Source organism: Puma concolor, chromosome B1 (assembly GCF_028749965.1).
Source record: "Puma concolor isolate L17-30 chromosome B1, mPumCon1.1.hap2, whole genome shotgun sequence".
In the NCBI taxonomy this organism is placed as follows: domain Eukaryota; kingdom Metazoa; phylum Chordata; class Mammalia; order Carnivora; family Felidae; genus Puma; species Puma concolor.
The window spans coordinates 16,128,739-16,155,671 of NC_141670.1; the positions used below are offsets into that span (position 1 = coordinate 16,128,739).

A 26,933-nucleotide genomic window follows, 5' to 3' on the forward strand; every position below is an offset into this window, starting at 1 on the left:
TTCTGAGGGGGATTTTCCAGTCCAGCTGACTCTACGAGGACATTCTCTTTTCAGTGCTCACCCTGGACATTCTGGTTTTGTTCTCGAAGAAAGGTGACTTTTGTCACATGCACACACTTTACGATGTCAAAGTATAAACATAGGTGGCTTTCTCCACCTGTTTAGTTTTTACCTGAAACTTTTATGTTTTTCGATGATCCATCGTGATCCTCAATCCCCAGGCTTTTAAGAGTTACACCTATTCCGTTACCATCATACCTGCATTAGTTGAAATGACGCATATAATTTAATATGTAAGTTTTATGAAACCGTAAGTACATGATCTCAAGATGGCAAATGTCAGATGTTTGGGCCACCACTTTCCCCTTGAGGATCCAAATCAGATACCACTATTAATCATAGTGTTCTTTTTGTTAAGCCTAAACTCAGCCTCGGAAATTTTCTCAACTTCTACCAGACGTCTGGCAATGGTATACAGCATGGTATATATTTATTTCTGTATATATGTGTGTGTCTGTGTGTGTACACACATATGTATACACACAGACATAAACACATATACACATACTTAGTAGATATGTCTATTCTTATCATTTTTATTTTATTTTATTTTATTTTATTTTATTTTATTTTATTTTTAATTTTTTTTAACGTTTATTTATTTTTGAGACAGAGAGAGACAGAGCATGAACAGGGGAGGGGCAGAGAGAGAGGGAGACACAGAATCAGAAGCAGGCTCCAGGCTCTGAGCCATCAGCCCAGAGCCCGACGCAGGGCTCGAACTCACGGACTGTGAGATCGTGACCTGAGCTGAAGTCGGACGCTTCACCGACTGAGCCACCCAGGTGCCCCTATTCTTATCATTTTTAAAATGAACAATTGTTTAAAAATTCTATGCCAGGCATGTGTCCTGATTTTGAGTTAAAAAAAATATCATCACTGTATGCACACCACATATACCCCTAAATACATGATTATGGAGAAATATATCCACAATGCTTTGCCCTCAGAGAATGACCATAAACTTTTGGCTTATTAACAGGTTCATCTTACCCTTCCTGATATCCAATATACGAGAATCATCCTGAACTCGAGGTAAAGATCAGAAATAAAGAATACAAGTGAAGCAGCACACACATGATGGGTCAATGGCACAGGCTCTGGAGTTCAACACTGAGTAGGCTCTGAGTCTACGTCCTGACTCAGCAGCTTGTAAGTTCTTCTCATTTTCTCTCGAGTCTCAGTCTCTTCACTTATGAAATGGAGAGAATAATCCCTACTTCACAGGGTTGTTAAGAAGTAAAGAAACTTTGTGGGGTGCCTGGGTGGCTCAGCCGGTTAAGCGTCCGACCTTGGCTCACGTCATGATCTCACGGTTTATGGGTTCGAGCCCCACATCGAGCTCTGTGCTGACAGCTCGGAGCCTGGAGCCTGCTTGGGATTCTGTGTCTCCCTCTCTCTCTGCCCTTCTCCTGCTCATGCTCTGTCTCTCCCTCTATCTCTCAAAAATAAATAAACATTAAAAAATTTTTAAAAATCAAGATGAAAGTTACCATTGCCAGTTTTCAAACCCCATTTCCTTCATATGAAAACCTAGTTTGTTAAGAATTTCCTTAGATTCTTGCCCGAGTATTGTTCTTCTTTCTTCTATGTTTTTCCGTGGTGTGAGATCCAGGAAAACCTGTTTTTAACAAAAGGAACAATGGGTTGGTTAAAATGTGAAATACATTCCACTACAGATACCTCTATATAGACTCCCAGGGTCTTGGTCCTTTGAATTGTATTATTTAGGTTATTAATGTGAAAGAGAGAAGAAATAACCAATAAAATCATGCACGTTCAAGACAAATGTAAAACAATTAACCCTATAAATTCTGATATGAGCTCTTGGACATTTTTAGTTTGCTTGCATGCATGGATTAAAGGCATGCACTGATTTGTTCATCAGGCCAAGAGCAGAGAGAAGTGTCCACCTTTTGAGGGCTTTTCCTTTGAGGTCAATATGGACCTGTGAGGATGTCATCAGCGCCCCCTGCCTTCTGGGTCAAACCAGGTAGGAATTCCTGAAGGAATGGGTTCCTGAGCTGCTGTGTAGAACTCGTCGAAACTTATCATGATCTAGTCTTGGAGTTTCAGCCTGTAAGAAATTAAGAACATAAGGGAAAGGAAAAGAAGAAACATTGAGACATATCTGATATACAAACATAAGATCAGACTTCTATTCCAGCAGACATAAAAACCAGGTCCCTTCCCAAAACATTTACCCCTTTTAGCTCAGACATTATGTTGTAGCTTTTAAAGTGTGGTTTTGAATTTTGTGATTTTATCCAACTGGGTATGGAAGAGAACTAGTAATTTAAATTAAAAAGTAAAATGAGAACAGAAGACTTTGAAACAGGATTACCAGTCAAAGAGCAATTTCTTTATAAATATATATGTTGTGTGTATATGTATGTGTGTGAGGGAAGAAAAGGGGGGGAGAGAGAGAGAGAGAGAGAGAGAGAGAGAGAGAGAGAGAGAGAAAGGCAGGACTGATTATAATCCTGCTTGCTTATATGGCAGGATTGGGCTTTGTGTTTTCCTACGGTAGAAATGGGACTGCAGGGGCGCCTGGGTGGCGCAGTCGGTTGAGTATCCAACTTCGGCTCAGGTCATGATCTCATGGTGAGTTCGAGCCTCGCGTCGGGGTCTGTGCTGCCAGCTCAGAGCCTGCTTCAGGTTCTGTGTCTCCCTGTCCCTCTGCCCTTTCCCTGCTCCAGCTCTGTGTCTCCCTCAAAAATAAACATTAAAGGGGCACCTGGGTGGCGCAGTCGGTTAAGCGTCCGACTTCAGCCAGGTCACGATCTCGCGGTCTGGGAGTTCGAGCCCCGCGTCGGGCTCTGGGCTGATGGCTCAGAGCCTGGAGCCTGTTTCCGATTCTGTGTCTCCCTCTCTCTCTGCCCCTCCCCCGTTCATGCTCTGTCTCTCTCTCTCCCAAAGAATAAATAAATGTTGAAAAAAAAAATTAAAAAAAAAAGAAATGGGACTGCAGAAGACAGAAAGAAAGCCTGACAACAGGGAAGCATTCCTAATTCCTCTGATGCTTTCCCAGCTGAACCAGTCTCCAGTGTTCCCCCCACTACACAACCCTCAGTCCACCCTACCTGTGCTCCGGTTCTGTGTGGACTAAATGACTTGTCCTCGTCAAAGGCCCTATGCCAGGTGACATACCTGTGCAGGGGCTGTTGATGCTCCTTGGGACTGATCTATCTCCTCAGAAATTGAGATAACACCATGAGAAGCACATCTCTGTAAGCATTAAAGAATCTATGGGAACAAAAATAAGATATGGTGATAAGCAAAGAAGAAAGGCTGGCATTGTTGATCATAGATGGTATTGGGATTTGTTTCCAGCATAGAAATGGTATTACCTCAAACTCTCCTTCTTCCAGATCCTATTTAAATAATTCAGAAATTCAATAAAAATTTATTGAGAACTGAATGCTTTGCAAACATTGGGGATCTAAAGGTCATTAAGACATGGTCTCTGCTATCAAGAATGTTGGTCTAGGGGCGTTTAGGTGGCTCAGTTGGTTAAGCATCCGACTTGGGTTCAGGTCATGATCTTAACAGTTCGTGAGTTCAAGCCCCATGTTGGGCTCTGTGCTGACAGCTCAGAGGCTGGAGCCTGCTTCAGATTCTGTGTCTCCCTCTCTCTCTAGCCCTCCCCAACTCGCTCACTCTCTCTCTCTCTCTCTCAAAAAATACATAAACATTGAAAAAATTAAAAAAAAAAGAATGTTGGTCTAGTTGGAGACAGCTGAGTATATCATGATTAGTGCTGAGAGCAGAGTACAGAAGCTAGTAGGACCCTAATACCAGCCACTTGAATCAGGATGAAGGGTTGGGGTGAAGAATGTGTGTCAGGGAAGGTTACCCAGAAAAGACAATGTTGGGGTGAATTTTGAAGGAGGAACAGCAGTTCAGCAGTTGACTGGGCAAAAAGTGTGTGTGTGTCTGTGTGTGTGTGTGTGTGTGTGTGTGTGTGTGTGTGTGTGTGTGTGCGTCTGCAAATGGGAGTGAGCAGGCGGTAGGGAGTTGGACAGAAGTCACATCAGGTAACAGCTGAAGAAGAAAGTGAGAGAAAGCGTTGCAGGGGTTTGCAGGTGAATCCGTAGGGCTGCGGTGGAAGATGCAGGGAGGCGTGGAGAGAGACTGGAGAGAAACGAGGCCAGAGAGGTGGGTGGGATCAGGTTGACAGAGACCTTAAGTAGCAGCCGCAGGAACAGAAGCAGGTAAGGAACTGCTTCTTACCCCCAAAGCTGGGGAGCATCACAGAAGGAGGAGCAGCAGAGAAGCAAAATCAGGTTGATGTCACAGAAAGATGGCTTTGGCTGCAGCGAAGTCACTGGCCTAGCAAAGAGCCAGGCCAGAGGCAGGCAAATAGCTGGGAGTTATTGACATAACCTAGGTGAGAGCTGACAAGTGGTGGCGTAGAGAGGAGGGGACGGACACAGCAGGGCTAGGTGAAAATGTGAAAGAATTTCTCTCCACCCTCCTTCATGGAACCCACCCGCCTCCAGCACAGTCAAGGAGCTTTGGCCCTTTTAGAGTCTGAGAAATACACTTTTCAAGCAGAGTGAGGCAATATACCCTAAGTGCTTGAGTGTGACTTCAGCTCCTGACTGGTCTCGTTGGCTTGCTTTTTTTTTTTTTTTACTGGATCAACATTAAATCCTTGCCAGGTTTCCAAACCACCCCCCTCCCCCACTGCTTCTCCTCCCCTCAGGAGCTTGGTCATCTTGCCTGGCATGAGAGCCAGGAGGACCTACTTTGAGTCTTTAATGATCTGAGTACCTTCTGAGAATGTCAGCAGGAAACTACAGAGACAGGTCCTAGCCCTTTATGCTCTATACCATTTTGGAAGCTCTTTCTCTCAGCCGGGCCCAGACACAATTTGCAATCCTTACAGAAAAAATGTTAATGCTTTAAAAATAGGAACCAATTTAATTAAAAGTAAAAGGAGAAAAGTAATTAATATAATTATACTGCCCAAAGATCATCGCTGCTAACATTTTGGTGTTAGCATTCCTGTTCTTTTTCTGTGTGTATTATTAACAGTTGAGGTTATTATTAGATAGTTTTATGCAGATAGATAGATCCTAATATCTTGTTCTTTTCACTTAACCTTATTATATGAACATTTCTCATGTGATTACAAACTTCGGGGGGAGGGCTATTTTACTGGCTGTGTAATATTCCATCAAGTGAAAGTTCCCCACTTTACTGTTTATTTAGCCACTTCCCGAATGTTGGTTGTTAGAGTCATTCCAAGTTCTGTCTATTATGAGTAACTCTCTAATGAGGAATTTTACATAACCAGCTTTTCTCTGTATTCTCAATTATCTTCTTTAAATAACTTTACATTAGTAGAATAATTGAATCAAAGAAAATATTTAACCTTCTTGACAAAAGTGCCTTCCCCAACAACGTATAAGAGTGCCAAGATATGAACTTGAAACTAATTCTACTTACTGACTGAATTATTTGGGGGCAGTTATTTAACCTCTCTGAGCCTCAGCTTTGTTAACTATAGAATGGAGGTGCCCACCTCACAGAATTATGAAATTTAAAAGATGTAATGTGTAATTTGGCACACCTTATGGTGCATAGGAGGTGTTCAACCCAAATATTAGTTCCTTCTTCCCTTCTGCTATTCCTTTTTCCAGTGTTTTTATTTTATTTAAAAAATTGTTTTAACCTTTATTTATTATAGAGAGACAGAGGGAGACAGAGCATGAGCCGGGGAGGACCAGAGAGAGGGAGACACAGAATCCAAAGCAGGCTCCAGGCTCGGAGCTGTCAGCACAGAGCCCAACGCGGGGCGCAAACACATGAACCGCGAGACCATGATCTCAGCCAAAGTCGGACAGTAACCAACTGAGCCACCCAGGTGCCCCTCCACTGTTGAATAAAATAGACTTCAGGTTTGTTGCATTTCCTATTAGTCAGGCATTTGGTCGTGGTTGAAACATCTTAACCACGAGGCCTGTGAAGTAGGTAACTGTACCATCCAGGCACATTTGTTTGTATTTGGCTTCTAGAACTCACCAGATACTATGTAATCGAATCAGTAGTAGATATTTGGTGCATTTGTTACTGTTACCGCATTTCTGAACAGGGCTAGTGTTTTATATATTTTTCTATTTTCTCCTTATGCAAATTATTTACCATCTCTGTTCGCAGCTTCCCCATCAGAAAAAATAAGGATAATACATACCCGTCCTATCTTACTTGTGTAATGAAAGCATTTCTCGCTATCAAGCTTTTAACTCACAGACTAACTACACACACACTGAGCAAGATATGGGTAGAATTAGCCACACATAAGAGAGACATAGAAGGAAACAGGCAAGAAGACACTAACCTTTACCCAAAGCCTGTATTTTACACGTATTAATTATACACACACACACACACACACACACACACACACACACACACACACACTACCATGAGGTGCTTCACAGATATTCAGATTTCACAGATAAGGAGGGGAAGCAATGTCCTCGAGTTGCCAAGACACAATTCAAATACTAAACTGTATCGTCACATGCAGGAGGACACTTTTCTGTTTTTGGGGGGGCTTAGTCATTATTAAAACTATTTATGGGGTTGAACAATTGTTTTTACTAACTTGCACTTGGCTGCTTAGAGAGAAAAGCACAACACGGTGAATTCATCTGGGCAATTTATTTTATTGCTTCTGTTCAAAGGATCCCCTGAAAGGAAGCTGCGTTGATAACCACCAGACATCAGCGAAACCAGAGGAAACTATGATGTGTGTGCATGATGAGGGGGCAGGAAGAGTGGAAGAGATTTCATGATCCCTTAGTTTCATTTGTTTTCAGGTTATAAAACATAAACGAACTTCAGCTGGAAGACAGTTCAATTAATATGTTAAGGATCGAGTACGAGCTCTGTGCTGGCTGCACGTGCCTGTAACCACCTGTAACAAGCATGAAGGACGGTACGTGCGCCTCTTGGAAAGGAGAGGCACAAAATGAAAAGGCTTTTCGGGGCGCCTGGGTGGCGCAGTCGGTTAAGCGTCTGACTTCGGCTCAGGTCATGATCTCACGGTCCGTGAGTTCGAGCCCCGCGTCGGGCTCTGTGCTGACAGCTCAGAGCCTGGAGCCTGTTTCAGATTCTGCGTCTCCCTCTCTCTCTGACCCTCCCCTGTTCATGCTCCGTCTCTCTCTGTCTCAAAAATAAATAAACGTTTAAAAAAATTGAAAAAAGAAAAGACTTCTTATATTACTGAGGGCTCCTTTCACAAAAAAAAATTTTCTTAGGACAGGTCAGAGTGAAATCTCCACCCTACCCCCCCCAAGAGAAATAAATATGCAGGGGGGAAAAAAAAACCTGGTCAAGAGTGTATACTAAAAAAACTGATATGTCCATTAGGTGAAACCACATGAAACTGCAGTTTTGGAGGCCAAAAACAGTCAAATATCATCATTTTCATATGGCTGAGTTTATACATATGGCATTGTTCTGTAAGTCTAGAGAGAGTTGTTTCTAGGAACTGGCTTCAAAAGTGACACTTGGTAGTTAGGATTTGGGTGAGCTATTGCCTCTAAATTATATTCATCACTTTTAAAATGGAACTCAAATTTATATTTTTATAAATATGCAAATATTTTTTTATTTGAGAGAGAAAGAAAGTGTGTGCAAGCAGGGGAGAGGGGCAGAGAAAGAGAGAGAGAGAGAGAGAGAGAGAGAGAGGGAATCTCAAGCAGGCTCCACACGGGGCTCAATCTCACAACCCTGGATCATGACCTGAACCCAAATCAAGAGCTGGATGCTCACCCTACTGAGCCACCCAGGCGCCCCAAGGAACTCTGAAACATTTTGACAGATATTTCAAACTACACAAAAGAAAAATAACTTAATTACAACAGAATCTCCAAGTCCTGTGCTTCTTTCCTTTCTTCACCTGAAAAATCACCTGAATAATAGGTCGAGTAGCTTTGTGTATATTTTGATGGCTGCATGCACAATACTTTGTAGGAATATCTACGTTGCCCCCAGCACAGCAGAGGGCATGAAATAAGGAATCAGGAGGCCTGCTGCCTTCCAGTTGTGTGCAAAGCTTGGGCAAAGCTACTCGCCCTCACGGCTTTGGTTTACATCTGCATAAAACAAAGATAATAACTTGCCTCGTGGAGTAATTTGTGAGCATGACACGAAATGTAATAAAGTGAGAGACCTTTGTAATGACCAAGTGTTACACAATTAGAAAAGCTGGTTTCTATACGTTAATAAAGATTAATGCTGCAGATCACTGAGCATTCTACAACCAGAAACTTTATTAAATAGATTGTTTTCCGTTACCTTTTGCAGGGTAAGGAGAGAGAGAGCCAACTGTAGTGGCTTCCGCTTGGTCCCAGCAAACGCCAAGGGCCACATGTCTGTTCTCTTCTTGACCAGTTCATGTGGCTGGTGTAGACAGATCCCGTGTCCTAGCTGGGGCCCTCAAAGAGTATTTTGTGGGCTTAACTGATGCAGATAGGCTTCACGCACGGATCGGATTGAGTGGGGAATTGCAAAGTGCCCATTTTATGATCCCGGTGGTGGGGAGACACAGCTGGAGACAACCTGGTTTCCTAGATTGTGCCGATTTGCAGAGTTAGTGCATTCCTGCAATGTCACTTCGGTAAGTAGCAAGTGTTCTTACAAGATCTGCTTGAGCGCAGCAAAGATGTGGCCACTGTCCTCCAGGGCCTCGCACCGGAGCCTGTGGTCAGACAGGTGACTTAACAGCACTGCGGTAGACATCAGAGTAGACCAAAAAGGCGACGGGGAAACCGAGCAGGGAGAGATCAATTCTAACAGGCAGTTTAGGACGCTTCGTTGAGAAGGAGGAATTAGGTCAAATTGGGTGGCTAGGAAGGAAGGAAAAGAATTCAAGCGGACGAATAGTTTGATGCAAGAAATCAGGGGTCCACGCGGCAGTTCATGTGCAAGCTACATGGGGCTGGAGATCGGGGAGGGGTGAGAGGGCTTTGAACACCTGCCAGGAGCCGAGGCATTAGGCCTTTATTCTGTAGGAAGCAGGGAGACGTCCTAAAGGCCTCCAAGCAAGAAAGTAACGCCTGGAAGTCCCACAAACCAAGAAGGAGGTCAACTCTCGAATGGAAGGGTGGGTGGGGAGATAAAGGAGCCTTTCAGTTCGCAGTGACACAGGAGCCCTGAAACGCAGACATCCTTCAAAGGAGATACATTGAGTTACACTGTAGGCTCCCTGAAGGCAGGGTCAGGCAGGGGCTTAGCCATTTTTGTTTCCTTCTTGTTAAGCACAGTACGCGGTGGTTAAAAAAAGAGACAGGAAGGAGGCAGGGAGCGAGGACGAAACTTTGCTGAATGAACCAAACTCACGCAGAGGTAGGAATGGTGCGGCTGTTTGTTTTGCTTTTCACTTTTAACGTTTATTTTTGGGGGGAGAGCGCGAGCGAGCGAGCGTGGGGGAGGAGCAGAGAGCGAGAGGGAGACACTGAACCTCCTCTGCGGGGCTCGCACCCACGCACCGTGAGGTCCTGACCTGAGCCTGAACCCACTGAGCCACCCAGGCGAACGGTGGGGCTTTAAACGGCTGCACCCCCGCGAAGGCTGAGCGCAGGCCCCGGGGTGGGGGTGGGGGGGTAACTGGTCCCAGTCCCGCCCCAGCCGGGGGGAGGTCGGACGGGCCTCCGCGCAGCCCAGAGAGTCGCTCTCCGGAGGGAGGAAAGGGCGCCTACCTCAGCTCGGCGGGGAGAACCGAACGCGCCCACCCAGGCCGAGGGCGAAGCGGTCGCTGAACTCAGTCTGCGGGAGGCGTGAGGCCTTCGGCGCGGCGGACTCACAAAGCGAACGAAGGCGCCTCTGGGGCGGGTGAGGCGCCGGGAGGGCTCGCCCGGGACGTCGTCTCTCCCCGCGGAGCCGGAGGGCGACCGTCCCCGGCGGGAAGGGGGCGCGCCCGGTCCCACCCAGCGGCCGGGAGGACCCGCGCGAGGCCGCGCCCCGCTTTCGGGGTTGCCGCGGCGGCGGTTTGGGGGTGCTGCGGCTTGAGAAGGGGGCACCGAGAATGCAGAGGGCTCTGATCAGAGCCGGCGCCCTTGCCGGCCTGCCCTCGACCGCCGCCGCCCCGAGGCCAGGGCCCTCGTCTGCGCCACCGCAGCCGCGCAGCCTGGGCCGCTGTCCCCGGAGACTTGTGTCCCGGCACGCGGCAGGCCCTCCCCGCGGCGCGTCTCCGGAAGCCGAGGGAAGAGCCCTCGAACGCGGGCGGCGCGGGGCTGAGCGGAGGAGACCGACCCCCGCCGCGCCCCGGGGTGTGTCTGCCGCCGCAGGGCCCGAGCTACCCCCGGAGGCGCCGCAGGGCGCAGCGGTGGCGCAGCGGGGTCGGTGGCCCGGGTGGGGGACTGCGCCTGGGGCGCCTGCCGACGCACGGAGGTCGGGGTTCTCTCAGCCCTAAGAATGGGCCTGGCAGGAGAGGGTACCTGCAAGAAAGGAATTAATCTGCAGGTAGCTACGTTCTTTCTGTATTAAGACAAAGCACTGCGCTCCCCTTGGATAAATCAGAAAAATAACAGTCAAGCTTGACGGAGAGTCAGGCAGCGGGTCCCGAGACAGAAACCCTTTCTACCGCCTCCCCTAGCTGTCTCTGTTTCCTCAACACAAAAACTACCGTGTACCTGTCTACACAGCGTCTTCCGGAAGATTAGGATAAAGAGATCTTTTCCTTACCAGGAGAGTCGGCTAGCATGCTATGTTCTTTGCATTTCCACGTAAAGTGTAGAATCAGTTTGTCAATTTCTGCCCCCCAAAGAGCTTGCGCAGACTTTGATCAGAGTTGTATTGGACCTATTTTGTCAAATTTATTCCTAAATATTTCATGTTTTTGTAAATTTAGTAAAAATTTGATGCTATTGTAAAAGTTATTTCTTAATTCAATTTCCAGGTGTTTTTTGCCAGTAGAGAGAAATCCAGTTGGGGCGCCTGGGTGGCTCAGTCGGTTGAGCATCGGACTTCGGCTTAGGTCATGGTCCCCGGGTTTGTGGGTTGGAGCCCTGGCTCGGGCTCTGTGATGACAGCTCGGAGCCTGGAGCCTGCTTGGGATTCTGTATCTCCCTGTCTCTCTCTCTGCCTCTCCCCTCTCTGCCTCTCACCTGCTCATACTCTGTCTCTCTCTGTCTCTTTGTCTCTCTCTTCCTCTCAGAAATAAATACTTAAAAATTAAAAAAAAAAAAAGAAATACAGTTAATTTTTGTACACTGACCTTTTATTCTGCTAAACCTTAATATTGGATTTTTAGCTCCCAGAACTGTGAGAGAATAAAGTTCTGCTGTGTTAAAACACCCAGTTTGTGGAAATTTGTTACAGCAGCCCTAGGAAATGAATACAGAGATGTTGGATTCCCAAACCCTAATTGTGGATTTATCTATTTCTCCTTGCAATTATATCAATTTTTGTTTGATGTATCTTCAAGCTCTGTGTTTAAACATACAGAATTGTTATGTCCTCTTGAGACACCAACCCCTTTCTCCTTATAAAATGATCTTTTTCATTCCTGATAACACTCTCTCTGTTACACCTTTTCCTCTTTTTATTTTTTAACCTATTTGTATCCTGTGTGCACAGTGCGTTTCTTCTGGCGGGCACGTACTTGGGTCTTGCTTTCTTTTCCCGTATGACAGTCACTGCTTTCTTTGACTTCATTATTTTTGCCTACTATTTTGAGACTTCACTTGCATGCCTTTTTAAAAGTGGGGGGGGGGGGGGGGGCGCCTGGGTGGCGCAGTCGGTTAAGCGTCCGACTTCAGCCAGGTCGCGATCTCGCGGTCCGTGAGTTCAAGCCCCGCGTCGGGCTCTGGGCTGATGGCTCGGAGCCTGGAGCCTGTTTCCGATTCTGTGTCTCCCTCTCTCTCTGCCCCTCCCCCGTTCATGCTCTGTCTCTCTCTGTCCCAAAAATAAATAAACGTTGAAAAAAAAAATTAAAAGTAGGGAGGGTTTTTTCCCCCTTAGTTTCTCCTTAGTGTACTATTGACAGGTTTTTAGTAAAAATTGGAGACCTCCAATAGGTACTCTTTTGAGAATAGCTACATGTGATCTCCCCCTAGCGGCCACGTTGAATAATGTTATGAAATTCAATCATTTTCTCCCAGAGCACAACCTCTCCATGGCAAGCTATGTGTACTTGAGGGCTGGGTCAATTCCTTGTCAACTTGACTTTAGTGCTTCCCATAGCAGTGAATAACCTGCCTCATGGTCCCAAGAGACGCCCAGTGCCAAAATAAGCTAAGAAAGGAAACTTGGCAATCTTGAAACCTGACAAATAATCGCCACCCCAAGTAATTAATAACAATGATGGTGTTATGAATACCTTAGTAAGTAACTCAGAAACATAAAAAATGGTTGATGTAGGATAGTCATGGAAAGTAAGTAATGTAAATGTTGACTTTCAAAAGCGTTCAGAAGACGAACAGAAAGCATAAAATAAAGTGACAGAAATAAAAAATTTAAATATGTATAGTAGTTTCTTTGCAACTTCCTTTGAATCTACAATTACTTCAACATAAAATTTAAAACATATCAGTTGTCATGATAAGTGGAAATGGATCCAAATTCTCTAGCTAAAAGAATAAAAGTATTAACTTTGTTTTTTAAGGAAAAAAAATAACATATCGAACTTTACAGGGAACATACATAAAACACACAGAACTCTGAAATAAATAAAATACTCTGAACTCAGAGTAAAGGGTTAGAAAAAGATAAACTAGGAAAATGCAGACCAAATGAGAGCAGGTATTGCCCTGTTCCTTTAGAGGGAAAAGACTTTAAGGCAAAAACATCACTGCAGATAAAAAGGACCACAACTTAATGATAAAAAGTTAAATTTACCAGGAAAGTATGACAATTCAAATCTTGTATTCCTTTAAAATTAAAGCCTAGGGGCGCCTGGGTGGCGCAGTCGGTTAAGCGTCCAGCTTCAGCCAGGTCACGATCTCGCGGTCTGTGAGTTCGGGCCCCGCGTCGGGCTCTGGGCTGATGGCTCAGAGCCTGGAGCCTGTGTCCGATTCTGTGTCTCCCTCTCTCTCTGCCCCTCCCCCGTTCATGCTCTGTCTCTCTCTGTCCCAAAAATAAATAAAAACGTTGAAAAAAAAATTAAAAATAAAATAAAATAAAATAAAATAAAAGCCTAAAATACGTAAAGGAAAATTTGCTAGAGCTACAAGGAGAGATTGATAAGCCAACCATTAAAGTGGCTGTGAGTTTTATATGGCAGACCATTATTACAATCATATTTCTGCTAGTATAATTACTCCTACTTTAGATGATGAAATTCCATATGCCTATATTTCATAGTGCTCCACAAAAATTATGGCGGGTTACATGTGCTCCGTTTCTGCAAAAGTTGAGAACTATTGCACTAGAAATTGAGGCACATCATTTCTTATTCATTCAACAGCATTTACGGAACAACTATTATGTTTACGTATCATGGAACATATATGCTCCAAGAGTAAGTTGTACCAATTTAGTTTAGCCATTTAAATAATGCATAAGCTGGAGTTTCATAGAACTTCAAAAGGAGAACTATAGTTTTCTATAACTATAGTTATAGCCCTGAAGTCCCTCCACCGCCATTCTCTCTCTCTCTCACTTTCTGTCAATTAAGTCTGTATCTCCTTCTTAAATAAATGTGCTTGATGGAACAAGCAACAGTAAAGAATTTCCAAAATTATGATATGTCTTCAATATATTTTCTTTTAAAACTAAGAAAATAGGGGCGCCTGGGTGGCGCAGTCGGTTAAGCGTCCGACTTCAGCCAGGTCACGATCTCGCGGTCCGTGAGTTCGAGCCCCGCGTCGGGCTCTGGGCTGATGGCTCAGAGCCTGGAGCCTGTTTCCGATTCTGTGTCTCCCTCTCTCTCTGCCCCTCCCCCGTTCATGCTCTGTCTCTCTCTGTCCCAAAAATAAATAAACGTTGAAAAAAAAAAATTAAAAAAAAAAAAAAAAAAAACTAAGAAAATACTATAGCAAGTACAAATACTGGCCTAGAAACTCAACTGTATGAGGCAACTTAATCTCTATTAAGAGACTCCATTCTGCCAAGTGGTGAAAACAATTGGGGTCCCCTTCTCTCTCCCCTTTTTGCAATGATTTACATCTAAATTCCAGGGATTTCTGTAGTACTAAGGGTAGGAAGGGGGGAGCATATGGTCTGATCTTCACCTATCCATGCTGGCATCAGAGGCCAGGTCCTTATCACCTCTGGTCTTCAGTCACTGCTCCATCAAGGTCACTCGACATTTGCCTCTTTTCCAACCATGAAGCTCTTCAGGTCTGGCTTGTTTTCAGCTAACCTTGTTGTCCTTGGGTACAAAATGTTATTCTGCTGCTCCCACACCTCCTGGGGCAGGAGAAAGTTCATGGGGGCTATCTGGGGCCCTTCACACTGGGAGACTAACCTACAGGGGCTGGGATTTGTATAATTTTTTTTTTTTTAACGTTTGTTTATTTTTGAGACCGAGAGAGACAGAGCATGAACGGGGGAGGGTCAGAGAGAGAGGGAGACACAGAATCGGAAACAGGCTCCAGGCTCTGAGCCGTCAGCACAGAGCCCGACTCGGGGCTGGAACTCAGGGACCGCGAGGTCATGACCTGAGCCGAAGTCGGCCGCTTAACCGACTGATAGGGGCTGGGATTTGTTCACCTCCTCCCTTATGCTACTTGGATAGACGTGCGCACTAAAACATCACCCAGCCTTTTCTCTCCTGCTTCTTGCTGCCTCTCTGAGCTGCGGGGGAGAGTACAGAGCCCCTGTTTCTCAAGGACCCCCACTAACATCTTGCTTCTTACTTCCTCTCTAACATAACCTCCTTTCTCCCCAGGCTTGGGAAAATTTGATATACTCTTTAGAAGGATGGGGTGGGCAGGAAAATTCACCTTCCTGTAGGTATTCTCCCAAATCCACTGTTTATACTTGAAATCTTTCTCCTCTTTTGGAAATTCTAATGCCAAGAATTGTTTTTATTTTCTCTCTGCTTTCTGAGTGTTTTCTTTTTTCTGAGGCAACAACACAGAATATCTATCTATCTGCATGAGAAAAGGGTCATGGGCTAAAAGAAGCATATGGGGGGGAAACCATTATGCGTTAAAATAGCAAAATATTGTTATTCAACAGTACACAGCAAAAATGGCCTCTCTGATAACATTGATTTTAATAGTAACAGGGATTGTCCTGTTGATGAAGTGAAAGCAGATGAGCCCCTAAATCATAAAAAAGATGGCATGGCATTTTAGTATACAGGTCAGAGACAGACTTACAGAATTCACCGAAATGTTTTTAAAAATGATTTGTCGGGGGCGCCTGGGTGGCTCAGTCGGTTAAGCGTCAGACTTCAGCTCAGGTCACGATCTCACGGTTTGTGAGTTCGAGCCCCGCGTCGGGCTCTGGGCTGATGGCTCGGAGCCTGGAGCCTGCTTCCGATTCTGTGTCTCCCTCTCTCTCTCTGCCCCTCCCCCGTTCATGCTCTGTCTCTCTCTGTCCCAAAAAAAATAAATAAATGTTAAAAAAAAAAATTTTAAAAAAAAAAAAAATAAAAAAAAAAAAGATTTGTAAGGGTGGGGGAGGTGCCTGACTGGCTCTGTAGGAATAGTGAGCGACTCTTGATCTTGGAGTCACGAATTCAAGCCCCACGTTGGGTGTGGAGGTTACTCAAACAAAAACTTTTAAAAAACACAGCTGGTAGGTTGTATGAAACACTAACTACTAGGGAAGCAGTTCATAACGTACTTAAAAATCAATCAAGTCAACTCCCAGTGAATAATGGCTTTATTCACAGAGAATGCAAGTCATCCAGAGAAGTGTCCACATGGAAGGTAAATAGATATTTATAGTCGGAGGCGTTATTATTATCCATACGATTAAGCTCACTTGCGCCATAAAATACTGAATATGCTTGTTGGAGTCTTGGAGAAAGTAAGGAGGGGTGCTAAGATTATGAATGGGAGAGAAGTTATGGAATTTTCTTTAGGAAGGAGGGGATCTGCCTGTGTTAGTTGGGGAGTGGGGTGCCAGGCTCCCCTGCCTCCAGCAGCCCAGTGAGCAAACTCTCCAGGGATAAGGGCTTTCCAGGAAAACACGTCCCTCTGACCATTTATTTATTTTATGATTCAGGGGCTCCTCTGCCCCCAGAAATCATAGCCTTTAAATAATGGTGCCTAAAATCTCTCTAACAAAGCTTTTTGTTTCAGAAGCATTCACACGCTGTTAAAAACACAAACTCTGAGGTGCCACAATGAAAGTTATTCATCTGGGAAGTCAACCAGAGCCCTCGTTGGACCCTGTCACCCCCTGCACTGGAATGGCCTTGTAGACACCACAAGTATGTCTGTTCCTGCCATCTGAGCTTCTCCAGGGCAACAATCTTACCTTTCTGATTTTCATATCACCAGTACCCTACAAAGTTTTGGGTGTCTGAAGTGAGGATCTGATAACGACAACGTTTGTTGAGAGATGAAAAAAGAAAAAAAGTAAATGAATGAGTGAATCAATTGGGTGCTAATGGTTCTGATCATTTCTATTTTGGTGTGGGAGAGTAGGAGGAAAACGCATACCCTAAGGAGTAGACCACTAAAGGGTAAAAAGCTTCTAGAATGAACAGTGGGTTTAAAAAAAAAAAAGACACATTTTGTAGTTTCATAATTTTCCCTGGCATTAGCTACAATAGGGACTAGTAGTTGAAGCATTTTGTTCTTGCCTTTTTTTTTTTTTTTTTTTAATTTTTTTTTTCAACGTTTATTTATTTTTGGGACAGAGAGAGACAGAGCATGAACGGGGGAGGGGCAGAGAGAGAAAGGGAGACACAGAATCGGAAACAGGCTCCAGGCTCTGAGCCATCAGCCCAGAGCCTGACGCGGGGCTCGAACTCACGGACCGTGAGATCGTGACCTGGCTAAAGTCGGACGCTTAACCGACTGCGCCACCCAGGCGCCCCAGTAGTTGAAGCATTTTGTAGGAATACCCTGTGCGTGCTTTGATAAGGACTTTACTCTAATGGCACCTGGTTATAAAGGATTTGTTAATTAAGGCATTGTTCTCACTTGATAAGCTAATGAGCAAGAATGGCAGAGAAATATTGCATTTCTTTTCTTTTGCCTTTTTGGAAGCACTGCATCAGTGTGAATACTTTTGAGTGAAATTCAGAAATTTATATGTGGTCTTACGCTATCGAAACAATAGGTTCTCAGAATTAATTCCTCTTTGCTTAATGGGGAAATTTACCATTAACAAATAGTAATAGTATGTACTAATTATTAACAGTTTTAGATATATACCGACACACGGGCACTGCATTATCATCACGATCAGCAAACCCTTAAGTGTTTTTCTTTATTTCCTGTACCTTCTCCTCTTGAGCAGCTCCCGCTGTCCATTCCAAGTCTGGTAAAATATCAAAGATTCTTTAAAGTTTCCACTAAAGAAAAAAGCCAAAAAGACGGGGCGCCTGGGTGGCTCAGTTGGTTAAGCTTCCAACTCCTGATTTTGGCACAGGTTGTGATCTCACAGTTCGTGAGATCAGGCTCCACGGGGGGCTCTGTGCTTATGGGGCAGAGCCTGCTTGGGATTCTCTCTATCCCTCTCTGTCTCTCTCTGCCCCTCCCTTGCTCATGCTCACTCTCTCTCTCTCTCTCTCAAAATAAAATAAATAAACATGAATTTAAAAATTCAAATTCAAATTCAAAAGAGACTAGCTCAATACCTTGCTCTCATTTCTATATAGCCCTGTCCCCCCACCCGCCAGCCTCCAGGCCTCTATGCCACATTTGAAGGCAGAGTTGTCTCTCTTATCTCCTAGATACCTTGTCCATTCTCGTGCTGGCAGAAAGCCACAGAGTGCTGGGACTGGCAGGTGGACACATGTTCTGCTGGGTGCCATTCTCTGCCCTGCCTGTGTAAGTGATACATGGATCTTGTGATCGCGGGCAGCTCATGCTCCTGAGGACATCTGAGGCCTCTCTTTTCTGAGAAAGCCCGTGGAGGGAGAGGACAGTGTATGAATTTCCGTGGAAAACCTCTTGCCAAGGATTCCAGCTGTAGGTCACCTGACACGACAGGATAGTTGGACAGAAGCCAAGGAGAAATGCGATACCTTCCATTTAGAAAACATAAAAAACTGTGACTAGTACAATCAAGTGTAAAAAGATGATAATACTTCCTGAGTGAATATGTTAATATTTCATTTTAATATCTATTAAAAATTGTCTAGTGATATTTACATAATTGAATACCTTGATAGGAAAGACAAATCCAGACATATAGGCAGACAAAACTTTCTGTTTTTTAAGTGGTTGTAGAATCACATATAAGTTGTCTTATTTTTTTAGAGATCAGTGATCAAATAAATAAGTCATGATGTGGTGATTTCATTCATTAAAACTACTTAAGAACTTCACATATCACAAACTAGCATTAGTAATCTAAGACAAATAATGGAGAAAAGGAGATATCTCCTTAAGATTTAGTGTTGGGATACCTGAGAATGGTATAGTATGAGATGAGATCAAAAGAAGTAGAAGGAAATAGGCTAGTAGGACAGATAGCCTAATCTGCAAAAGAGATACATTTATATCAGAACATGAAGTATATCATTGTAACAGGGATCTGTTTGTATTTAAATATATAGCACTGTTAGATCAATGTAATAAAAAGTATCAAAAGAAAAAAAAAGTAAATCAAAGCGCCTGGGTGGCTCTGTCGGCTAAGCATCCGACGTTGGATGTCATGATCTCACAGTTCATGGGTTCAAGCTCCATGTAGGGCTCTGTGCTGACAGCTCAGAGCCCGCAGCCTGCTTGGGATTCTGTGTCTCCCTCTCTCTCAGCCCCTCTCCTGCTCACTCTCCGTTTCTCTCTCTCAAAAATAAACATTAAAACAAAATTTTTTTAAGTATCAAAAGAAAACAAAAGATTCAATTATTTGGAGCAACACATATTTATTGCTCCAAATATATAAAGAATTATAAATACAGATACATACTCTGCTTTCACGCCACAGGCAGTCACCGAAGATTAAAAACTTACACAGAAGGGAAGCAAAAATAATATAAAAACAGGGAGGGGGACCAAAGCATAAGAGACTCATAAATATGGAGAACAAACAGAGGGTTCCTGGAGGAGGTGTGGGAGGGGGCATGGGCTAAATGGGTAAGGAGCCTTATGGAATCTACTCCTGAAATCATTATTGCACTGTATGTTAACTAACTTGGATGTAAATTTAAAAAAATAATAAAATAAATAAATAAATAAATAAAGTAAAAAAAAGGTTAAAAATTTTTTAATTAAACAAATTTATACAAAAGGAAAACCCTGACAAACTAAATGGAATCACATGGAGTATGTGCAGTTCCATAGCAAAGATGTGCAAATTAGAACTAATTAAATGGCACACATAACTAAAAGATGCTTTTTTTAAGGCAGTGTTGGAGGAGGATCCATAACCCACTGACCCTGCTGGCGGGCTGCATTATTTCTGAAGAGCAACTTCTCAATATGTAGCAAGAGCTAAAAATCTTTTAAGGCATTTAATCTGTTCCACTTTAGGAAGGAGAAAAGAGAAGGAAAGATCACAAAGGGGAAAATGAACTTTGTGCAAGTATGTAACAGCATTATTTTTCATAGTAAAAATAAGAAACATCTCTAACGCATAAGGAAAATGGTTTAGGCAACTGCTCAATGTTAGCAGAATGGAACGCAGTACACTATTATGTGCATTTTGTTGATCCATGAAAATCTGTATGTGAAGCTGTAACAAATAAAGCTCAACAAGGGATAAATATGTCCACTGCTAAACTGTTAGTTTCTTGGGAGACTGAACCATCTCATAGTGAATGCACAGGGCCAAACTTTGTTCCTGGTACATGATAAATGCGCGTGACTGTTGAATGAATGCATAAATGGCTTTTCCGTTTATGCTGAATTCTTAACCTTCTGCCTGCTCTGACCTTGGTAAACGTGCATTTGCTTGCCTTCATACTGCTCACCTAGATTTCTGGACTCTAGCCTGCCCGACCTCAGATAAATGCATACCCTTTGTGGTCCCAGCACCCAACCAGTGACCTCTCTCTACTGAAGTTTCCATACCGAGGGCGTCACACAGCTGAGTTCAATTACCTAACATGAGGTCTGCATTCATCAGCAAGCTTGTGAAAAAATGCATAAACTTTGTCAAATGTACAAACATGGGAAGAAACTTGAGTGAAGCGTTTACAGTTAAAAGCCAATTGCAATCATTCTAGGGGAAGGAACAGCTGTATTTGAAAACCTGCATGATTATATGAACAGCTTACAAAAAAAAAGGAAAATCAAAGTTCATAGTAATACATTAAAAAAAAACCCAACAACCCGACACGAAGTTGCAATCAGTTTCCTAAGACTAGAGAGCATATGTCCCAGGTGCCTATTAAAAAGGGGCAAATACAGTCAAGGATTCGACCTTCTCTTACTCCATACCACACTCACCCAGCAACTCCAATGGAAAGGCTAACAGCGGTGACCCTCAAGAAGCCGACAGCTGCCTGAGAACATTCTGCCCAGAAAATGTCCTGAGATTCCGTTGACAGCAAAACAGCACATTAAGCCCTTAAGGGATTTTCAAAAGAAGTGTCCTGTAAGGCCCCCGTTCTTGGAGTCCCCCCTGCATTCGACCTTTCCTGGTGGCACTGAATGCCAGGACGTAAGTATTTCATGGTAGGATCAATGATTGAATGACTGAATGGAGGGAAGAGGGGATTCGGCAGGTTGCCAGATTATGAGGTAATCACAGCATCAAGCGACGTTAGCATTTATTTTGGAGGATCTTGATTTATTTTCGAGAGCACGCAACTCCGAAGGGGCCCAAATCCAAGCAGTGAGCCTGGTGAGGGAAACCGTTAGGAGGAAGGGGGGGAAAAAACCCCCAGCCTGAAATCCCTTGGCTAGGAGCGGGTCCCGTGCAGGCCCGAGGTTAAAGCAAGCCCTGCTTGAGGCGTCGGTCCCCAGGTCGGCCCCAGCCTAAGCCTCCTTGTGCTATAAATACAGCGGCCCACATGCTGCGGAGACATGGTGTTCCCTCCGCTCGCCGGGACAGATAACATGAATTTGCCCTTTAAACGTCCCAAGCCGAAGGCACAGCCCCCGGCCCACCCCTGCCTCCCGGAAGCGCCTTCGCCCCGGTTGCCCTCTGCCGAGGAGGGGGACGGCGAGGGGGTGTCCAGGCACCTGCCCAGCCAATGCGCACGGCGCGCACGGCCCCGGGGTCCCTCCTCCTCTCGCGAGAGACTGGGCGGGGGATATAAGGAGGGCTGCGGGGCGACGCGAGCGGCCCCTTCGCGTCGCGCAGGGACGGAGAGCGGCCGGCCGTGCCTGGCCGGGCGGAGGCGAGAGCGAGAGCGCGAGCGCGAGCGCGGCTCCCGGAGGCTGTGTGCGCCCGGCTGTCACCATGACTGATCACGCCTTGAGCTTCCTGAAGGATTTCCTGGCCGGCGGCGTCGCCGCTGCCGTGTCCAAGACCGCGGTCGCCCCAATCGAGAGGGTCAAACTGCTGCTGCAGGTAAGGACGGCGCGGCGCGGCGCGGCCAGCCTGGTGCGGGCCCGGCGGGGCGCGCGGGGCGCGGGCGAGCTGCAGCGGCGCGGGGGCGCGGGGGCGCGCGGGCGCGGGGCCGGGCCGGGCCGGCCGCCGCAAATCTGTGCTAGGCCCCAGGCCCCGCCGCCCGGCCTGCTGGAAGGGGAAGGTGCCCTCTGCGTAGAGACAGGTCCAGCGTCAGTAGCAGATTCCTGGTGTCGGGTGGCGCCCTGCGTTCGAGTGTCTATATATGGAAAGCCACCCCGAGTGGGTTACCGCCAGCCGGATCCTGCTCCTGGGACTGCACTGACGCTCCGCTTAGGCCTCATAGGTCGGCCTCACCTTTTGATTTTCAGTGTTCGTTGCACCTTTTCCCCCGTGCATCCACCGTCTACAATAAAAACCTCAAAATAATTGTTACTCAAAAGCCAGCTTACTGTGACCCACGCACTAATGCTGTAGGCTGACATATATTATTATTTATCTTCGCATAACCTCTGTAAGGATTTTTCTCCCCGGTTTCGCAGCGGAAGAAACAGGTTTTGAGAGATTAAGGAGCAGTTTTTAGAATAAATTCACATTGTCTTACCCTGTCCCCAAATCTTTTCCTCTGCAGCCTGATCTCTGGTTTATCATCATCTCCATCGTGTTTTTCTCGAAGGCAAGGGCCCCTCAATGAGAAACAGGGCGTCCTCAGTTTGGGAGTCAAAATTATCATAAAGAAAAACCCCAACAAATTGCTCACTTGCAAACAGCAACAGACCCCTCAATAATTAATTACTTGGATAATCTGCTTGAAATTTTTCACGCTCTAATACCTGGTGGATTTATTCTCCTTCTGTTAGAGCATCTAGTACTCAGAGATCCTGGTCTCCAGGGAAACTCTGTGAAATTGAGGAATCATTAGCTCCTGCCCATCCTGTCTGTTAAATTAGAGCAGGGGCCCTTTACCTCCCTTTGAGCCCCCAATACAGTTCTGGAACCTAGGGAAAATGTAGTGCATACATGACTCTCTTTACAATGAAATCTTTTCAGTTTATTTGGGGAAGACCTGTTGCTCTCAAATGCCCTGATAAGTGGGGCAAAATTGGATTTTTTTGGCTTGTTATCCAAGTAGCCGACATATTTATTTGGACTTGATATCTGATGTCCCCATTTATTTAAGAAAGAAAATCAGGGAATGGTAAGCATTCATTTTCCTCCTATCCTCTTTCCATCCCCCCCCCCCCCTTGCTCTGGCTGTCCTCACCCAATTCCTTCCGCCCTCCCCTCTCCTCCCCCCACAGGTCCAGCATGCCAGCAAACAGATCAGTGCTGAGAAGCAGTACAAAGGGATCATTGATTGTGTGGTGAGAATCCCCAAGGAGCAGGGCTTTCTCTCCTTCTGGAGGGGTAACCTGGCCAACGTGATCCGTTACTTCCCCACCCAAGCTCTCAACTTCGCCTTCAAGGACAAGTACAAGCAGATCTTCCTGGGGGGCGTGGACCGGCATAAGCAATTCTGGCGCTACTTTGCCGGTAACCTGGCTTCCGGTGGGGCAGCTGGGGCCACCTCCCTCTGCTTTGTCTACCCACTGGACTTTGCTAGGACCAGGTTGGCTGCCGACGTGGGCAAGGGTGCTGCCCAGCGTGAGTTCAGTGGTCTGGGCGACTGTCTCACCAAGATCTTCAAGTCTGATGGCCTGAAGGGTCTCTACCAGGGTTTCAGCGTCTCTGTCCAGGGCATCATTATCTACAGAGCTGCCTACTTTGGAGTTTATGATACTGCCAAGGGTGAGCGAGGGGCCTCAGGGGGTGCGGAGTGGGGAGGAGGAAGGTCCCTAGGGGTCTGTCACTCACAGAGGACCTATTTATTAATCTTGGGTTTTTTCTCCCCTAGCCCCTGGGCTAAACTGAAGCTTCTGAATGAGGTGGTACGGTGTGGATAAATGGCTAAAGGGCTCTCCTTGTCCTCTACTGAAATAAACTCTGGCCTGGAGTTACTCAGAGAGGGAGAAGGGGAGCCTGCTTCCCCCTTGCCACAGCTCTGTCACTCACGACTTGGAACTCGGGGACCTCCTTCACATGCCCTGTTCCTTGGGCAGAATTCGGGGTTCCCTGGATCCCGAGGGCAGCCCCCAGCTTTGGCTGGCTGCCTGGTTATTTGTGAGGCGCCCCACAAAGGTCAGGTCCTTCCAGAAGGGTAGGGCATGGAGGTGGAGGCATGGTAGCCTCTTCTCCATCCCTTCCTGCTTTTTGCTGAGCTGCTGAGAGAAATCACTTCATAGCCGTTTGGCTTCTTGCCTCTGCACACAGGGATGTTGCCTGACCCCAAGAATGTGCACATTATTGTGAGCTGGATGATTGCCCAGAGCGTGACAGCGGTCGCGGGGCTGGTGTCCTACCCCTTCGACACTGTCCGCCGTAGGATGATGATGCAGTCTGGCCGGAAAGGGGGTAAGCTTGACACCTGTGGGTCTCTTATTTCTCTGCCCAAGGAGAACACCAGTCAGTGCTCCTTCCAGTCTTCACTATTCTCCTTGTTAAAATGATGTGATAAGGACTTAGGAAAGAAAACTTACGATCAGTCCCCCCTCGCACCGTCAGCTGGTCCGTTAGAGAAGAGAATTTGCTTCTATCAAAGGGATAAGAACATCAAAAATGAGATGTCGAGATGTGACTCGGCTAGTATTATAGAGGCCTTAGGCCCTTTTCCCTTAGGGCCTGGGTACAGAAACGCAGAAAATGAATTAGCTAGTTTATTTAAAAATAATTCTTGCTTCTGTCATCTTGCTACTATAGGTGTTAGTGGGAGAGGATGTTTTTGTTGGGTGAGATGGCCTGAAGCGGTTTTGGCTGCCATAGATCGAAACATAGGAAATTGCCATTTTTGAGGTCAAAAAGTCAAACCTTAGTGCCATATGGTTCAGCTTAATAGCTGTGTCTCTTTTAACGGTGTCCTCTTGGGCAGCAGAATCTGAGACTCCACCTGTTTTCTCACCCATAAAAAAGGGGACCATCTAGCTTAATACTTCCCGCTCCACCCGATCCCCTGATTGCACAGCTTGACCACGTGTGGGTGAGCTGGTTAATCGCCCCAGTTCTTCACTTGATCTTGGGTTGAAGGAGTAGGCTTGACAAAAGGTGCTGCCTGCTAGTTATGCAAGGAAGGCGGTGTTTAGCAGGATGCCTAGAGCTGAAGTGACTGACTTTTCTAACTGTGCAGATGTCTTTCAGAGGAAAAGCCTCTTTCCTCCAGAATCCTGGAGCCCTTACGGACATTTGTTTCCACAGCGGATATTATGTACACTGGGACGGTGGACTGCTGGAGGAAGATTGCAAAAGATGAAGGAGCCAAGGCTTTCTTCAAAGGTGCCTGGTCCAACGTGTTGAGAGGCATGGGCGGAGCTTTCGTATTGGTATTGTATGATGAGATCAAAAAATACGTCTAATGTAATCAAAACTCCAGTTCATTGGTTCCAGATCCATTGTGTGGTTTAATAGACTTTTCCTATGGGAAGTAAAAAAGAGAGATCTGGGATAAAACCAGACTGAAAGGAATACCTCAGAAAAAAAATGCTTCATTGAGTGTTCATTAAACCACAGATGTATTTTGTATTTATTTTACATTTAAATTCCCACGTCAGATATAAAATAACTTATCATACTTGTACAATTAACTGAAGAACTGATAATGAAGAAGATAACCTAATGTGACACCCCAATAAAGACCACTTAACACACCTTGTTTTACTGAGTTCTTACTAACTGCTGTGTGGATTTAAAAATAAGACCAGTTGGGGCGCCTGGGTGGCGCAGTCGGTTAAGCGTCCGACTTCAGCCAGGTCACGATCTTGCGGTCCGTGAGTTCGAGCCCCGCGTCGGGCTCTGGGCTGATGGCTCAGAGCCTGGAGCCTGCTTCCCATTCTGTGTCTCCCTCTCTCTCTGCCCCTTCCCCGTTCATGCTCTGTCTCTCTCTGTCCCAAAAATAAATAAAAAACGTTGAAAAAAAAATTTAAAAAAAAAAAAAAAAAAAAAAAAATAAGACCAGCAATGCAGATCCTCTAGCAGGACTCGTTTATAACTCTGGCCCAGCTTCTGAATGTCAGATATCATACTATGTATCTTGTGAGTACCTACAATGCTTCAAGTTGGGCTTTCCCACTTTAAGTTTATGCGCTTTCTGTCTTACCTCATACCATGGTGCTTGAGGCTCCAACATGGTGGCATGGATCATAGCTTTCATAATCCCACCTTATTTTATGCGCTTTCGTGCAATCTGCAGGGACTCTGAGGGTACACTGAGCAGTTTCAAGAATTTTGTGAGATTAGGGAATGTTCTGTCTTAGTGCCTTTAGAGAACTGTGATACTTCAGTCTCACAAGTGGACACCATTCATTGAGAGTCAGTTAACAGGTTAGTATTTAATACCTGTTAGGCTCTGTGGAAGGCGGGAATTCATTCTGAAAGAAGCTTAAACGCGGGTAGGGAGAGGAGTGAAATGGCCATTACTAAATAATGTAATGTCTACTATAATCTTGGTTGAGTAGGACTAGAAGGGGGCAGATGAAATGTGGGGAGTGGCAGGAGATGTGGGCCTGAAAGAAAACAGCTAGAGTTAGATACAAGGGTATAGAAAGGACCCGCCAGCAGTCTTCTCTGTGACAACTTAGCAAGACCCGGAGGCAAAGACAGTTTTGGATTTGACTCTCATAAGTTGGTGAGCAAGAGAAAAGTCAGGACACTTTCCAGTTGGAAAGTACTTTTGGTTCTGAAGTCCAAATAGTTGATGCAGCTCTAGCTTGTTAGCCATTCGTTGGAAACCAGTCCCTGCGTCCTAGGCCAAGCTTGGAAGGCAGGCACACGTCTCATGTATCTTTCCTGGGGGGTGGTTTGAGGGGGGTGCGCCTCTGCACCTTCTGTTCTTTACCCTCCTTCCCAGGCTCTTGTGCCTACTCACTCTTCCCTCCCAAGGAGAAAAACTCACTGCTTGTTCTGCCACAGTAGCCAAGGTTACATCTGTTCTAATGTAGTGGATATCTATGCCGATGGAAACAGGCTAAGGAACTACAAAGAAAGTCTCTCGATCCCATTTCAAGGCCAGGTCACAAACATGTAGCGTTTGGGGCCTTCTGGATACGTTATCCTCATGTTGTTTTCATCCTTAGGATATGAATGGTCCAAATTCTGGTGATCAGGCCAGGCTAGTAGGACAGATACTTTTGTGGAGTGTTATCTTCAAGTAAGGCCAGCAGCCCTTGCAGTATTTTGAAACCTAAGAATAGGTGACGGAGGAGCCATGAAACACAGCTGGGAACTGAAAGCAACGAATG

At 45.5% G+C, this 26,933-nt stretch overlaps 2 protein-coding genes across 2 annotated transcripts; one reads left to right on the top strand and one right to left on the bottom strand.

Moving 5' to 3' along the window:
- Positions 1 to 594: 594 nt before the first annotated feature.
- LOC147581487 (uncharacterized) lies at positions 595 to 14,448 on the bottom strand. Its single transcript, XM_086702942.1, has 5 exons — positions 14,344 to 14,448; positions 9,777 to 10,476; positions 3,211 to 3,306; positions 1,974 to 2,137; positions 595 to 1,681 (listed from the first exon to the last, which is right to left on the bottom strand). The coding sequence occupies exons 1-2, from the start codon at positions 14,446 to 14,448 to the stop codon at positions 9,778 to 9,780; spliced, it is 804 nt and encodes a 267-aa protein (XP_086559068.1). The 3' UTR covers positions 595 to 1,681; positions 1,974 to 2,137; positions 3,211 to 3,306; position 9,777.
- A 6,917-nt stretch (positions 14,449 to 21,365) lies between these two features.
- On the top strand, positions 21,366 to 25,343 carry SLC25A4 (solute carrier family 25 member 4). Its single transcript, XM_025932954.2, has 4 exons — positions 21,366 to 21,609; positions 22,908 to 23,394; positions 23,917 to 24,057; positions 24,895 to 25,343. Exons 1-4 carry the CDS (start codon positions 21,499 to 21,501, stop codon positions 25,050 to 25,052), a joined length of 897 nt encoding a protein of 298 aa, XP_025788739.1. The 5' UTR covers positions 21,366 to 21,498; the 3' UTR covers positions 25,053 to 25,343.
- The last annotated feature ends 1,590 nt before the right edge of the window (positions 25,344 to 26,933 follow it).